The sequence below is a fragment of the Aphelocoma coerulescens genome, chromosome 15 (genome assembly GCF_041296385.1).
Source record: "Aphelocoma coerulescens isolate FSJ_1873_10779 chromosome 15, UR_Acoe_1.0, whole genome shotgun sequence".
NCBI classification, from domain to species: domain Eukaryota; kingdom Metazoa; phylum Chordata; class Aves; order Passeriformes; family Corvidae; genus Aphelocoma; species Aphelocoma coerulescens.
The window spans coordinates 14,924,224-14,940,769 of record NC_091029.1 but is presented as its reverse complement, the minus strand read 5'-3'; the positions used below and the strand labels follow the sequence as shown (position 1 = coordinate 14,940,769).

At 51.3% G+C, this 16,546-nt stretch overlaps 1 protein-coding gene across 4 annotated transcripts in view; it reads right to left on the bottom strand.

Annotated features, from left to right (window-relative positions):
* Window positions 1–16,546, bottom strand: part of RBM19 (RNA binding motif protein 19) — a 52,698-nt gene that overhangs the window by 21,957 nt on the left and 14,195 nt on the right. For 3 of the 4 annotated variants that reach the window (XM_069030972.1, XM_069030971.1, XM_069030973.1), the window contains 3 exons: window positions 16,365–16,444; window positions 15,905–15,960; window positions 14,499–14,615 (listed from right to left, as the gene is read on the bottom strand). In XM_069030972.1, the coding sequence (XP_068887073.1) occupies window positions 14,499–14,615; window positions 15,905–15,960; window positions 16,365–16,444 (253 nt within the window). Of the gene's footprint in view, window positions 1–12,577; window positions 13,301–14,498; window positions 14,616–15,904; window positions 15,961–16,364; window positions 16,445–16,546 lie in introns of those variants that run through there. The other variant, XM_069030970.1, reaches the window with a different exon arrangement.

Sequence of the window (16,546 nt, the reverse complement as noted above, 5' to 3'; positions counted from 1 at the left end):
ATATTGCTATTAAACAGCACATTCCAGCTCAGGGACAACACACAGCTCATGTGGCTTTGCCTGCTCACCAGAAGGTGCCTGCACAGCCACTGGACACAGGAACATGGGGATACAGGTGGGCTCCAGAAAACCTCTTCCCTCCCCTTCCTTCTTCCCTGGTGTCCAGAAAACCCCACAGCCTCAGGCAGCCCTGATGGCCACTCGTTCACGGGACAGGTACCTCTGGATCAGGGCAAACGTGGAATCAGAGTGGTTTGGTTGGAAGAAACCTTAAAGCCCATCCAGTTCCTCCTCCTGCCACAGCTTCCACTGTCCCAGGCTGCTCCAAGCCCCATCCAGCCTGGCCTTGGACACTGCCAGGGATGCAGGGGCAGCGACAGCTGCTCTGGGCACCCTGTGCCAGGGCCTGCCCACCCTCCCAGGGAACAGTTTCTTCCAAAGAATTTCTTCCTAGTAAACATCTCTCCAGTTGGGAAGTGTTCCCTCCATTTCAACGCCTTCCTCGTCCCAAAGAGCAGCATTTAAACTGCCAGATCCTCGGGACAGGCCCTGTCCATCCCTGACGGATATTTTCAAGCCCCAAACACACAGATGTGTTCATCACTGATCTTGGTGCACCCCAAGCCCTGAGATGATCAAGGACTCTTGGGCTGCCAAGTTCTGAGGGGGAAAGCACAACTGACACCATGAATGTGGCCACTGCCAAAACCACAGAACATCTTGGAAAACAGCCACAAAAATCACCCTCAGTGTTCTGCAGATGTGCACAGAGAGCCCACTGCACAGAGCTGTCCTCAATCCCCCTCTCTGGCTTATATTCCTTCAAGAAAAACTAAACAGCAAAACCATGTTGAAAAACTGACGATGAAAACCTTTACCAAGGCTGCCAACCTTCTCCTGGGTTGCCATGTACTGCCACCACCTCCTCCTCCTCTCCTCGCCGCCTTCCCATCCCGAGCCCTGCCCCAATCCCCCCTCGTGGCTGCGGGCAGCCCCAGGCCGGAGCTCAGGCGGCTGAGCCGGCAGCGTGCCCGCTCATCCCAAACGGCTCCGGGCAGGGATGGCGAGCCCAAAAGAGACACAAGTCCTGCCCTGCCCTCCCTGCACAGCCTCAGCCCCGGGAGCAGGCTGCAGCCACATGGAATTCACTCAGTCCCTTTGCAGTGCTCCTCTTCATTTTATTCTTTGTCCCCCCTCGCCCCCAAACAGGACCTTCCCTGTCCCCAAAAACGATGGCCCTGCCCATCTCTGCCTCTGCACCCATTCGCTGATGATAAGGGGGAGGGAAAAAAATACAATGATGGTCCTTTTTTTCCTTTCTTCCTCCTTGAGGAAGGCAGAACCCTGGCAAATGGTTTTGCCCCTGGGCTGAGCCATGGCCAGTTCCACCCCCTGCATGAGGGAGTTAATGGAATACGCAGCAGAAGGGCCCTCCCGCCTCCCGCTCCAGGACTTCAGCTGACTCCAGGACGGCTAATCCCATTACAAGAAAATAACGTGGATAATTCAAGCTAATGAAATCGTTACAAGAATGTGGACAGCCAGGGGTGGACATTCAGAGCCAATTTAACACTCCTTGGTGTTGTTATCCCCAGCACAGGAAATATCTGAAAGGAGGAGGGGAAAGGAAAGGAGGGAGGAAAAAAGCCTTCCTCTCTCTTGTTAGCTTAAATCCTGTTAGAGAGTTCAGGAACTAATCTGGCACCCATCTCCCCTATTACCCATTATCATCATCATCATCAATAATGTCTCCTTCACCTCTGCAAATCAGCAAATGAAGACACAGAAGGACCAGGTGGGAGGGAAATCTCTGGATTCTGGAGCCAAGCCAAACTGCGGCTCCCTCCAGCTCTGGTGGAGCCAGGGCTGCAGGGATTTGGCAGCAGAGCAGGGGTCCCAGTGTCCCCCCAGCCCAGGGCTGAAGTGACAGCAGGAAGCAGGTCCCTGGTGCAAAGCTGATCCCTCATTCTCTGTCCTGCTGGATGATCACAGCACGTGTGACATCCGTGTGACGAGCCAGCGGGACACGGGACAGCCACGGCTGCGCTGCCTTTACTCCACAGAGCCACAGCTTCTCCAGCTTCCTCTCCTCTTTGCCCAGGAGCAGCCTCTTTGTCTGGAGGCCCCTTGATCTGCTGCTGCAGCACAACTGGGTTTTGCTTTATGTGATTCCTCTTTTTCCGTGCCAGCCTTGTGCTGCCGCCTGCTCCAAGCCACAGCTCCCTGCTCAAGCCCAGCTTTCTGGGGAAGACCTGTCCTTATTGCTGCCAGAGCCTCCTGGGGCAGGTCCAAAGCCAGGCTCCCTGGAATAACAGTGCTGCAAATGGAGGAAGCCCATGAGATCCACCAGGGAACAGTCCCAGGAAGCTGGGCCACCTTTTGGACTGCCCTCGCTCCCTCAGTGCCTGGGGAAATCTCCAAGTTCAGCTCCTCCCGGATTTATCAAGTTTTGGCACGGATCTTCAAAGATTACTTAGACACCCAACACCACAACTACTGCACATGCCAGGGACTGTGTGGACATGGATGTGCTTCTCCCAAGGAGCTGGGAATTTACCCACGAATCCCATTTTTAGTGGACAGAGGCAGCAGGATCAGGAACACAACAGCTTTGGCCCCACAGAAGGAGGCAGCCTGGAGATCTTCCCTCTCCTCAAGGTGCTGGAGCAGGAGGCAGCGGCTGCTTCCCGTGGCTTAACTGGCTTGTTTAAAAACACAGCAAAACATTTTATCCCTCCTCGATTTATTTTCCTTAACAGTTGCTTATGAGGGACCTTATCAAAAGCGTTCTGAAATTCCAAGTAAATTAGTCATTAGGCAGGTTTTCAGAACAGTAATTAGGCCACTCCATGCCCCTGATGTATTATTTACCTGAGAAGATCTACATAATTAGGGCTCTTCTTTATAACTGGTATTACACACACTAAATTCTCCTCCAGTCTATCGTGTAATTACGCAATTAGGCCTCACGCTAAACAGAAACCAATCCTGAAAACCAAGCAGAAAGAAGAAAAAAACCCAACCCCACAACAGTAATTATTATTTTTTAAAATCCTCCATCAGCAGCACAGCAGCAAGTCTTAAATTTTAATATCCCTCCACTTAAGTCATTCCTAACCAGGTGCTGCAGCCAGGTTTGGTTTCTTAATTTTGCCGTGTTTAATCCACCATCGGCAGAGAATGATTTAAAGGCTGGTGGGAAAAGGGGCCTTTCCCTTCCCTGGATTTGCTGCGCTGGCAGGAGCAGCATCGTGCCCCTGCAGCCTCTCCCTCTGCAGCTCCTCAGCCCCCTGCTCCTCCCAGCCCACGAGGATTTTCCCTGGCTCCTGGGGCAGCCAGGTACCGCTGCTGTGGTGTGACTGTCACAGCCATTCCGCCCTCCAGAGCCAGCGACCACGCTGGAATTTTAGAATTTTAGCGTGGAAGAAAGGAATGAGAGCCCTGCAGCAGGAGAAGGGATGTGCAGAGCCCCACCCAGCAGCCTCACACGCCTTTAGGATGCAGGGATGGACACGGTCAGCTCCAGATTCGTTCCCATTTTTCTCCTGGTCCCACTGCAAAGTGAGATCCCGGGATGGCCCTTCCCACCCGTGCCTGCCCCTGCTCTGTTTCCTGCTCCTTGCTGATGGAAGAGCCTGCACCACTTGGGTGGGAAGTATTTTTTAATCCACTTCTTGCCATAAACCTGTTTTAGAGTCAGTGCCACAAAGGAAAAGCACCCAGGCCTCACTGACACCTCCTGGAGAGGACACCTGCCTATTATCCACATTTATTGCCATGCTTTAAAGACAACGATGGTTCAGTTTGCTTAAAGCAGGGACAGGCTTCCTCCTGAAATCTTACCCCTCAGGGTTCACAATTTCCAGTTCCCAAGGCACAGGGGAAGGTGCAGAGCTGGCACAGGGAACACCACAAGCTTTAGGAAGCCCCAGGTTTAAGCAGTGCTGCTGAACTTGAACACTGACATGAGCTCGGGAGTTCAAAGCCACCCCAAAAGAGTTTGAGCTGGTGGCTCAGAGGATTTAAAGATAACTGGTGGATGTGTGATGGAAGATGTCATCCCAAACCAGGATGGAGGTGGAAAACCCACTTTAATATTATTCAGGTCTTGTTGCTACTTCTCTCAGGCCACCTTACAGAGCTCTGAGCTGGTTCTGGTCATAGCAAGGCTCTCGTCCCCTGTGCTGTCATGGGCCAGCCCTTCCTGGGCTCTGCCACTCTCAAATTCCCTATCCAACACCTTCCTTCTTAATCCTACTGTAATTACTATATATATTATAATTAATACTATATATATTATATATATAGTATATATATAGATTTTTTTTTTTTCTGGGGGAGACAAAAGGCACCCAAGTCTGGTGGAGAAAGGAGCAGCTCTATCAGGACATCTTCCCCCACACCACCTCCCTGCACCACACCAGGAGCAAAGCACGCTCCCCTGGCAGCTGTCCCTGAGGTGCACAAAGGCATAAACCCTACATCCCAACCCTCCTGAAACCTCAGTCCTCACACAGCCTTCAACAAGAGCCCCCCCAAAGCCCTTCTCAGAGCTTGCACTCCTAAGCCACAATTCTCCCAGCACGCAGCACCTTGTGGGACCACGGCTTAGGAGCCACCAAGTCACTGCCCTGACCACCAGAGGGTCAGGATTTCAAAGGAACCTGCAGCTCCAACAGTGCTCAGATTTGGGGATTTATCTCTCCTGGGCTCTTTTGAAAATCCTGATCAGAGCGCAGCTCTGGTCCAAAAAAATAAGTTATGCTAAAAATAGCGCTCGCAGGAGGGTCTGGTGCAAATCTCTGCTGCTGGAGGGTTCTCGTGAGCCAGCTCCTCTCAAAGACAAGAGGAAATCTGTACAACTGGCAAAGCAGGAAACACAGAAGGAACCCAAAGGTGTAGCCAGAGCATCCTCTGGAGAAGGCAGCCTTGCTGTTAAGATACCAGCTGCATCAACAACCCCAAAAATATAAAAGTAAATCTCATATTCAACTGTAGAACCTCCTGCACTGAGCTGGAGAATAAATATAGAAGCAAAGAGGTATTTATAGGCACACAGCTATTTTAACACAGCTCTGCATTAAAGAGAATCCTTATTTAAGTCTTGCCCCTGCAAAGCTGCAGGATGACTTAGAAAAATAACCTGATTAATTATTTCCATCAGGAGAACAGAGAAACACGGAGGGAAGATCAAGTGCACACGAGGAGTGCAGTGGGAACGTGGGAGCTGCTGTGGTGACTCAAACACAACGAGGGTGCTGAGCTCTCCTGGGCCCAGGCTTGTCCCCGAGAGCCCAGGCTGGCCACATGCACCATCTGCCGGGGGGCAGAACAGGGCAAAGCACTACAAGCAGGCACAGAACAGCTCCTTGGTGAGGCAGGCTGGCAGCCACCACGCTCCAGAGCCAGCAGAACATCCCATTTCCTCCTGCTGCTGGAGAAGCCCTGTGAGCAGAGGTGTATTTCCACTGCTACCAGTCCAATTTGCCCATCCTGTCCCCAAAACTGGGGGTGTGGCTGTCACCCAAGCAACCACAGTGGCTCTCTTCCTGCTCCCTTTGGTCACCCCTGCCCTGACCACAGCAGCTGCTAGAGCTCAGAGGCAGCTGGGATTTGTCTTCACAGGTCACCTGGAAAAGTCCCAGAAGACAGCAGGACAGGGAGTGAGCGATTGGTGCCAGCACCATCTGAGCCACCATGGGATTCAGTGATGATGTTCCCAGTCCATTTCAAGGAAAGCTCATTGCTCTGCACCCACTCAGAAAGTGCTGGATGAAGAGGACAGAGATTTCACAGGATCACTGAATGGTTTGGGTTGGAAGAGACCTCTGGGAATCACCTTGTCCCCTGCCAAGAGCTCCAAGAAGTGTGGCCATGATGAGAGAAGAGAGGAAGGGATCATCCTGCCTTTACAACCCACAGAACAATGCAAGCACACACCTGGAAAGAAGGTGGGACGAGCTCTAGGGGCAAGAATAATAAAACTGGCAGGGGACAGAGCAGAACGGCTGCCACGGCGAGCGAGCTCCAGCCAGGACGGGCTCAGGAACGCTGAGCTCCTGGGGGAGCTGTCAGAGTCCCAGCTGAGGGCAGGAAGGCCCTGCAGAGGCGACAGCTCTGGCAGATGCAGCGAGCAAGCAGCAGAAAAGGGGGAGAAACCAGGCAGGAGGCAAAGGCAGCTCGGGGTCTGTGCGGGCAGAGCCGGGCTGTGCTTGCTGCTGTTTAAAAACAGAGGCAAGCGGTCAAAAAGCAACTTTTAAGCTGAGCACAGGTAGGGTAGGGCAGGGCAGGCTGGCAGCTCCCCTCCCTCCCTGCTGCAGCAGACCCAATTTCATGGGGTTTTTGCCCAAGCAGCGGGGTGGAAAATGATCACTGGCGCTCCACAGCTCCCCCCGCAAGGTGAGCGGCCCCAGCCCCACCTGGGTGGGTACCTGGGTGAGGAAAGAGGCCACCAGTGAGCTTCCCTGAGGGCAACTGTGGAGGGGATGAGGGGCACCCACGCTCCCCCCAGCCCCGTCACCCTCCCGGCTGCTGACGGGAGAGACGGCGCAGTCCTGCGTGACAGCGTGAAATTAATATGATTTTGGGGGAAGTTGGCAGTGAGTAATGAGCAGCTGAAACACCTCGTCCCCACCCCCTCACCCCCCCCCCCCGAGACTCTTTTAACCCTTCAGCTACTGGAATGGGATCAAAGAGTGGGGAGAGCAAGAGCTGGGTTAAAGTGAAGCAGAGAGGGGCCACGGAGCCCACCTGGAACTGGATTTACAGGTGAATTTTGGCACAGATCAATGGTGCTGCTTGTGAGCAGGCCCAGCCTGCTGAGATGCAGAGACTGGCCTTCCTGGGCTTGGAAAAGTCAACATTGCTCCTTTTCCAGATGAGGTTTCATAAAGAGGATGCCAAAAAAAGAGAAAAAGATGAGGGGTGAAGAGGGCCCAGACCTGTCCAAACACCCCTGGGCAAGTCCCAGAGATCACTGTGAGGGCACAGTCTGGTGTGCACAGACCACTGATGGGCAGCAGGACAAGAAGTGGCTTTCCCAGCTTCCCTGGTGTCTCATAAATGGGAATGTGGGCAGAAAAAACATCCCATCTTCACAGGCAGCTGATGATGGATGCCCGGTAAGGGTCAGTCCCACAACAGCCCCTTCCTGAGAGGACAACGCTCCTCCTGTCCTTAATTGCAGCAAATTTAAGATCTCCTGTCCTCTGCCAGATGCCTGGAAGTGCTCAGGACACTGCTGGGGGAGGAGAGAAGAGAGGTGAGAAGACAGATGGTCATCCTGCTGTGCCTTCCCTCGATTTCTTCAGGAAGAACAAGGTGCAGACAGAAATGCTGCTGGCACAGTTCAAAGGCCTGGGGCACAGGGACTGCCTCAGGGGAGGCGAGGGACTGGGATGGAAGGGCCTTAATTGCAATCACATCCCAAGGCTGAGAATCCACTGGATTGGGAGAGGGAGAAAGGCTGCAGCAGGCTCGAGGTTAAAAAAATAATGATGCAAACAGAGATGCAAATAAAGGACACGATGTCAGCGTGAGGAGAAAGCTGTGATTCATTAGAGGCTTGTTCAGGACCTTCTCGTGAAGTGAGACTGGAAAATACCCACACAAGTGAAAGACAGGGGGGTGGAGGGATCAACAGCACCGTGAAGGAGCAGGAGCTAAGAAATCCAACAGACAGAGGAATTTTAAGAGCAAGGAGATAATCATCCTGACTGTGCCTTGATGAAAGGCTGAGACACAAGCTCAGAAGTTAGTCCAGCATAATTTCAACATTCCAGATTCTGCAATGCCCCAGCTGCCAGCCCCCAAAGGGCCAAATTCTGGGAATGAACAAGAACTGGCTACAATATAAGGCAAGAAAATAGCATATTTTTCCTTTCTTACGCACCTCCTGTTCTTAATTCAGACAAAAAGCGACCTTATAACACTAAGAACCCTGAGTGGGATATTTCCAGGAGACAGCACAGGCAGGCTTTGGCTTTGCTCCCTATGGAGAAGCAGCTGCCCACAGATGACATTTTTTTGCACTGAAAAAATGGCAAAAACCCCAAAGCAGAAGCCCAGAGTGGCATTTGAACATGACATTCCAAAAGCAGCCCCATCCCCACCTCACTCCACCTCCCTGAGCCCCTCCACGCTGCTGAGCAGCAGAATTTGTGTGGAAAACTAATTAAAGTTCCCTTGGGAAGCTCAGCTGGGTACCCTGGAGAGAGGTGCTGTGGCAGGAGAAGGGAGGAAGCAGCCCAGACATTCCCTTCATCTGCACAGGACAAGCCCAGGCTTTGGGAGGGCAGAAAAGGGACCTGGAGCTGTGGAGTACACAGAGAGCAGAAAAGGGGAAAGAAATAAATACAAAAATAAGGGATGTAATGAATATTCAAACCTGGGAAAGGGATGTGCTGAAAAAAAAAAAATCTTCCTTCTGCTCTTGGGAAGAGCCACCTTTTAAAGCAACCTTGCTGAGATAACAGAGTTAAACATTTCCTTATCTGTGTTAAACACCTTTATGATTCAAACTGCAAACCAGCACTGAACACCCCTCTCCCTCCCTCTCCCCCAGCCCGTGGCTCGCTTTGGAGAGCGGCCAAATTAAAGTGGCCACTTCCATTTCTGGGCTCTGAGCATGAACCCGATTCTGCCACGTTTGGGTTTCCAGTACGCAAGGAGAAGGCTTGAAAAGGGGGAAAAAAAGAAAAAACCCAGATCAATTGATGCTGTTTGAGACAGTAAGAGAAATAAAGCAGCCCAGCAGATCCCTGTATGCCCACCTGGAGCTCATGAGGCTGGTGCCCATTCCTGCAAGCTGCTTCCCAAGGAGCTCCCATGCCCTGTGTTCTCCTGTGCAGCATCCCCTGGCACTGCAGCTCGGGCATGGAAACGCACCAGGACTGGGAAAGGGCTGCAAGGATGCACCTGGGATCAGCTGGGCAGGAGATCCAGGGCACAGTCCAAAGGTGTGGGAGAGCAGAGGGCACGGGGTGGCTCAGGGGGGCACCCTGTGCCAGGGCCTGCCCATCCTCCCAGGGAACAATTCCTTCCCAATATCCCATCCATCCCTGCCCTCTGGCAGTGGGAAGCCATTCCCTGTGTCCTGTCACTCCAGGTCTTGTCCCCAGTCCCTCTCCAGCTCTCCTGGAGCCCCTTTAGGCCCTGCAAGGGGCCTCCAGCCCTTCCATCAACTTTGTGGCTTCCTCTGGACTTGCTGCAGCAGCTCCACCTCTGCCTCGTGCTCCCCTTGCAAACCAAAGACACCCTAAAAGCCCCAGTGGGGCCAAGCTCTTCAGCCTGGACAGAGGGAGCCTGTTTTCCAAAAAGGAAACTAAACACATCCAAAAGATGCTGTTTTGGCAAGAACCTTCAAAGAACGTGGGTGGACAGGGCCCCACAGCCAGGGGGTGGCAGGGACAGAGGCACCCCAGGGTGCCTCAATCCAGAGGAAGAGCCTGGGGAGGGCTTTGGAGAGCTCATGGACACACTTATTTCCTGGAGATGATGATTTTGTAATCCCACTCACCACAAACCCAACTCAGAGGCATCCTTACAGCTGGCATTGCACATCTGAGCACGGAACCACGCTCTGGCTCCTGCTGCCTGTGCTGTTTGTGACACCCTGGTCACAAACACCTGGCTTGGGTGCCTCCAAGCAAGGGACACATTCCACAGTCTTCAGGAGAAGCCAGGAAGGTGGGATCCAAGCCCTGGTGGCCGGGTGCAGGGTGCCCAGCTGCTTCCCCAGGGGCTTTCTGCTCCTCCAAGACTCATTTTTGGGCCCTGGGACAGCAGAGGTGTCAGCACTGCAGAGGAGCTCAGTGATCCCCTGCTGCACCTGGTCCTTCTGCTGCTCCACCACAGCAGCAGCTCTGTCCTGGCTCGGTTGGCTCCTCCTGGCTTCTCCCACACGGCACCCAGCACCTGCAGCCCCTGTCCCACCCCCAGCAGCCCCTCACACCTCAGGGAGGTGCTCACTGTGACCTTTGCCACCATCCCCAAGCCCTTGGGCTGTCTGACTGCAGGGGGACGGCGCGGAAACCAAATTCAAGCAGCAGCAATCAATTTTGAGCAATTTCTAGCACAACATCCAAGGCTTTAGAAGTGGAACCCAGCAACCCTGACAGCACTGGGACGTTCTGTTTGCATGGAATGCTCTAATTAACTCTGCCCAGCACTCACTTAACAAACTCACGTTTCCCCTCGATTTTTTTTCCTTCTGTGTCTTTCACCAGCACAGATTTTCCACATCTTCAACAGGGGAAGGAGAAATTGTCTCCAGTCATGTAGACTCCATTACTGGGAGAAAGGTGTGAACAGCAAGCACGTCTGGCAGACGGATTCATTATCCCACCGTGTCCTTTATAATGGGAAATGAAAAGCCCATTCTGGTAACTACACTTTATTATAATAGGTCAGGAGAAGTGAAAGGCATCATCTTATAAAATTAACTTCATAAAGACTGCTTCAAAAAAAAAAAAAAATCTCTGCCAGTTTATCCACTGCATCTCCCTGCAGAGATTTTTTTTGTCTCCCAGAAGGGGCTGACTCCCAAGTCTTGTCCCACTTCACTTTTCCCCTCCAGCCGAGGGAACGGCTCTTTTTCCTCCTAATCACGCCCAGGTGCTTGCTTTGCCAGGTGCAGTAACTGCCACGTCTTTGTCAAGGCAGAGAAAACAGTCAGCAAAGGAGTTAAAACTAGAAGAGAGCCACCCCCAAAGGCATCTGCAGAAGCAGAGTTACATTCCCTGTAGCAAAGTCATACATAAGCTGTTCTCTGCTCTGCAATACCTTCAGCTGCTTCCTTAGTCAAACTAAAGCCCAGGCTCCCAGCTGACGATAACTTTGGGATCCAAGAGCTTTGTGCAGCCTGTCTGACTGCAGCTCCTGCAGGCAGAGGCAGGGGACAGCCAGAGGGACGATGCAACACCTCCCACAGCCAGCACTGGCACCTGACTGCCCCTGCCCAGCTGGCAGGGGAGGGCTGAACTAACAACTGCTGCAAATTCCAGAGAAACCAAAGGGAAACCCAAAGTGGTAAGTTCCCAGATATATTCTGCAAAGAAGGGAAGAAACAACTTCACCCCCCGGACACACAACTCCAACAACTGCATCCTGTACCCTGCCAAGCTCTGAGCACACCCTGGGCTGTGCCTGTCCCTCAGCTTGCCTTGGATTGGGCAGGAATCTTTTAAGAAGTGCTTCTCTAAGCTTTATCATTCCCCTTTTGAGGCAAATGAAACACACAGCTCCTCAAAACATTATAAAGCACCTGCAAAACAGCCTGATCCTCAATATTCACGGAGTTGGTGCACACAGCTGAGGAGGATGGAAGGGGAGGCTCTGAAACAAAGAGTTAATTGGTACTGCCAATGAAGGCTGCGTGGATCTCATGTGATAGATTCTTAAAGGAGCCCAATTTTCAGAAATTGCCAGGCTCCAATCTGTGAAAGTGTGGCCTTTCACAGATCTCCAATTCAGCTTGCCAGGTCTAGAGTTCCTTTTGAAAAAAAGAAAAAAGTCTTGCCATAAAAGCCCCACAATTTGGGAGCAAAAATTAGCAGCCTTCATGGGATAGCAATCCCTTTGTCTCTCCTCCCCTGACTGTGGCTCTTTGGGAAGAACTGAGCACCATTTACCTTTTGTTATTCTTCCAGGTAGTAAAGAGAAGAGTAGAATCTAATCAAGAACAAAAATGGGTGAAAAAAACACACCCACAAAAGCTAAATCTTCACACCTCGCCCAAAGGCGGCCCCTATAATGGAACAGCATTTCTCCCTCCGAAGAAGATAACACCTATCTCAAAAGAAAAAGATAAATAAATCCCTCGAGGGTGCAAGAGAGGCCAGAACCTCCAGGAGAACGTGGCAGGACACGCTCTGAACCGGTGTCACACCCAGCAAAGCCACTGGGGTGGGACGTGGGCAGCACCTGAGGCTTGTGGAGCTCTGCTGCAACAGGATTACTGTGCAGGCAGAGGAGCTGCTGAGCAGAGCACCCCTGACTCCCCTCAAACACCATAATTAAGCACCAGCACCTTTCTCCAAGCCAAGAAACAGAATTTGGTGTCCCCAGATTCCAAAATTAAGAAGTTCCTCCAGGCTGTAGGAACACAGGCAATGGTGCAAGGCAAGGCTGAGCATTTCAGCGATGGATCCAAGAAAGCAATATCCAAAAGTGTAAAATCAGCCAGGCCAGGGATTCCCTGAACTGCCAGAGCTGAGCAGCCTGAAAAAATCCACTATTCAGAACACCCAGCTCCTTGTTTTGCTGTTCCAGTGTCACCACCTTCTGCGGGGCCATCTGAGAGGGGGACAGAGCTCCTTGGCAAAGCTCAAAACACAGAAAGATTTGTTTGGGGGAAAAACCAAATATATATATACACATATAAAGTGTAATAGGTATTTTTGGAAATGATAGTGGCATAATCTGTGTATTTTTCTGGGTAATACATACATAGAGACTGTGTGGATATATACAGTGTGTGTATGCATAGTATAAATATACACATATATATAAATTAATACTTATTTGCTTTAAAATTAATACTTATTTACTTTAATATTTATTTTTCTCCTGCTGCAAGGTGGAAGGTGGCTCTGGAGCAGGTGAAACAATAGGGAAGATGCTCATCCTGTAAAACCTGGGCCCTGGGGCTGTTGCCCTGTGTGGTGATGCCTGGCTGAGTGGCCTGGCTGTCCCCAGGCTGGCTGTCCCTTGCTGTCCCCAGGCTGGCTGTCCTGGGCAGGCTAAGAGTGCCCCCTGCAGCCCTGCCAGCCCTTCCACTGCCAAAGGATTGTTGGCCATCCCCAAGAAATCCCCAACAAAAGACAAACTAAGACAGGTTCCTAAACGCAGAGAGAGCCTGAAGCCGCGGAGCAGAGGCAGCTGATTTACAGGCACACACAAAGCAGTGCAGGAGGGTGAAGTGTGAGGCAGGGCTCTGTTGTGCCTGGTTCTGGCTGCTCCAGAGCAACGCAGGGATGGCAGGAGTGAAAGGAACATGCCCCCCCATACTGCTGGCTTTTGTTTTGAGGATAAACCCCCGATTTCTGCACATCCCAGGTGAAGGAAAGGGATACTCCGAGAGCGCTGTGACCAGCTGGAAGCTGCACACTCCCTGCAGTATCAATCAGATGTTCCTCTGCCCCTCCTCTCCACAGCTCTGAGGTGCCAGACAAGACAGGAGGGAAAAACCCACACCAAAAACCCCCCACAGTCTCTGTGCTTGTGATGTACAAAACCTCCCAGCGCCTTGAACTTCACCTTAGGCCCAGCTTTGCTGGCTTGAGCTTTACGAGGGTCACGTCTGCAGTTCAGAGTTAAATCAGTTCACTTTTAAATCAGCACAGCCCCACATGCTAAGGAAAGTCAGCGTGGGGCCTGGAAGCCCAGGGGTTCTGCCTGAATCCCTCAGGGCAGAACTGAACCAAAAGCATCCAAGCTGCACAGCACAAGAAAAACCTTTTGCTCTTCCAGAGGCATTTTTTTGTTGTGACCATCACCACACCCCTGCCCGAGAGCCACGGCGTGGTTTGCCCTGAGTGAAATCCCCAGAATTCGGCCCAAATGAGCATTGTAACAGAGAGATTCCCTCACACCCTGCAAGGGATCAGCTGCCAACCACACAGGAACCACATCTCTACACGAACAAAGGAGGCAGAACTCCATGAAACCAGAAAACACAAACAAATCACTGCCAGGGGTTTTTTACTGCATGGTCTGGGCAGGTTTCAAAGGGTTAAGCAACACCTCAAGTTTCCCCTTTGGAAAGAAATGCCCCAGCTGGGACAAAAGCACCCAGCTTGTGCCAGGACAGGCCCACAGAGGCCACACCCAACGCAGCACCCAGTGGCTGGCAGCTGGAAAAATCCCTCCTGCAAGCCAAGAGCAGAGCAGGGAGCACGGCCTGGGACAGCGAGCAAACCCTCCTTGTCCTGGGAGCAGCAAAGATGGTGCTCCTTTCACAAAGTTCCACTCATTTTTCAGGATACAACAAAATCCCAGCACAAAAGGCTGAGGACACGCAGAGGTGATCCCAAAATCCCTGCCCAATGCTCAGCACTACCCCCCTCAAGTGTTTCTTGTCAGAGAGGGCACTCCAGGCACCAAAACTCCACGTCCTGACAGGTATGGGGTAACATCCCACTGAATGTGTGAGGCACAAGTAATGGAACATCCACAGAGGGGAAAGCAAAGTGGAAATGCTCCCTCTGGACTGCAGAGCACCAGGAATGCTGCTGCACACCTTCCAGGAGGCGGGAGGGAAGAACATCCAAGGCTAAATCATTTACTCTACAGGGATGTCCAAGCTGTACTGATGGGCCAGAATTTCCATACTGGTGTAACTTCCCAAGCCATTTGTCCCCCACACTCAGTAAAATCCTTGTTTTCTTCCACAAGGACAAAAAACCTCACAATATTTACAACCTGAGAAAGGCCCCGCATGAAAATCACACCAGCTCCACCCCAGGGCAAGCCACAGACCCACCAAAGCTCTTTCCTACCTGAAGAGTTCCCGGATTTCCCTGACAGTGGCCTGGAAGGGGATGTTCCGGACCAGGATCTTGGAAGTTTTCTGCTTCCTAGCAGTCTGTTTCCTCCGGGCTGGTTTCACAGCAGGCCTGGAAGCCAACAGGAAGGGCAGGTAAAGACCACAGAGCAGCAGAATCCCTTTGAACTGTGGCTCCCTCAGGACTTGGATAAATGAGGCACCAGCTCACATTGGCATCCTTGGTTGTGACAGTGGAAATGCCACACAGGCCACCAAAAGGACCAAATTCCAGTGATTCAAATCCTACATCTGAAAATGAAATAGTGACTCTTGCTCCAACGGAGCTCCTGCTCTCACATTTGCCACTAACTCATGTTTTGTTGCCCTTTAATCGTCAGGAGAATGCACTAATGAATATATTTTTATATATATTAGCTTAATGTAAGCTAACTTTGATTCTTTTTCTTCCTGGCTTATAAAACATCAAATGATATTTTGTAATGAAGTATTAATTTTTTTTTTTTACCTCTGGAGTTGTATTGCATTTGGACAAGGTCAGAATTTACCTAACACAAAAGACATCAGCTTATTCCATAAAGCAGAGCACTTCCCATTGTGGGCTGGATACCTGCTGAAGGGATTTTCCAAATCAAACTGGATAAAAACGGTTTAGGAAAGAATTGAAATACAAAGTGCAGACACGGGGAGCTGTCAGACTGCTCGTGGGCCCCAGGAACCAGGTTTTCAAACAAATTTTGACATTTAACAGATATCACCTCCAGCAGGGTTTCCAAAGTGTCTAAAGGACAGTGTTCAGGTGCCAACATTCAAATATCTGGATTAATTTGCAACTCTGCAGTTAGGATATTCTGTGCTGAGTAAGAACTAGGAAGCAATCCCTAAAAACCAAGGCTAATCCCAAGTACATTCACCCACAAGTAACCATCTCCTCTGTGCCTGATTGCCCAGGCAAAAGGAGCTAAATCCAAACTTTATCAAGCAAGAAACTGTTTTTGTTTGGATTTGATCAGAATATTATTCTTAAGCTCCTGTTCTCTCAGATGAACAGGTAAAAACTTCGCTACCCAGAGAAAATTTGTCTCCAAGAACTTTTCAAAGCCCCTGGAACTGGCAGTGCTGCCTGAACTGCCACCAAAGCAGAGGCTTTTTCCTTGAGCAGGGAAGAAACTCTGCCTGTTTCTAACTTTGGGCTCAGTTTTGGGGCCCTGCTCCAGGCTCATTCCTCGTTTCTCTTCTCCTTTCAAGCACAGCTGAGTAAAGCACAGCCAAGGCTGATGTGCTCAACAGCTGGAGCACTGCTGGGCACATTCCTCGGGGTGCAGATGTAGGAGAAGAAGGGAAGAAGCCCCCAAGGGTTACTGCAGCTGAAGTGTTGCAGAGGTGGGAGGGGAGCCTCACCTGACAGCTCTCTCTGAGAGCTTCACCTCCAGCTTGTGGCCATCCACAGTGCAGCCCTGGGAGTCCAAACAAAGGAAGAGGAAAAGAGACATAATTAACAGAAATAAACATACAGAAGAATTAGAAGTCAAAGCAGCACTAAATAAACATTAATCAGTAATTGTTCTGTGAGGGGGGATCCAGGTCTCTGCCCCCTGCAAGGGGCACCTGGTGGGAAACCTCATTAAAACCCAACCCTTGTACATCTCCTGGGATTTCCACATTGGCTCAGCACTAGGAAACACCTCTCCATGGTCTTGTCCATTTACAAACCCTCTTCCCTCATAAACCTGGCCCATTTTAGAGGCTTCTGCACCTGCCCAGTGCAGCTCACAGCACTGACACCCTCAGCTACACCCCCACCTGCCAGGTTCATCCAAGCCTCTGGACAGAATTCCGGGCTGGCGAGGCTGGTGCTCACCTGGAGCCGGCGCAGGGCTTTCTGGGCACTCTCTGGCTTCTTGTACTCCACAAAGCCAAAGCCCATGGACAGCAAGGTGCCTGTCAGAAGAGAAAGCAGTTGAGAAAGCAGTGACGACGTAAGATAGAAAAACAAACCAGGAGCAAGCACTGATTGCCAAACCTGGGGGGACAAAAGCTGAA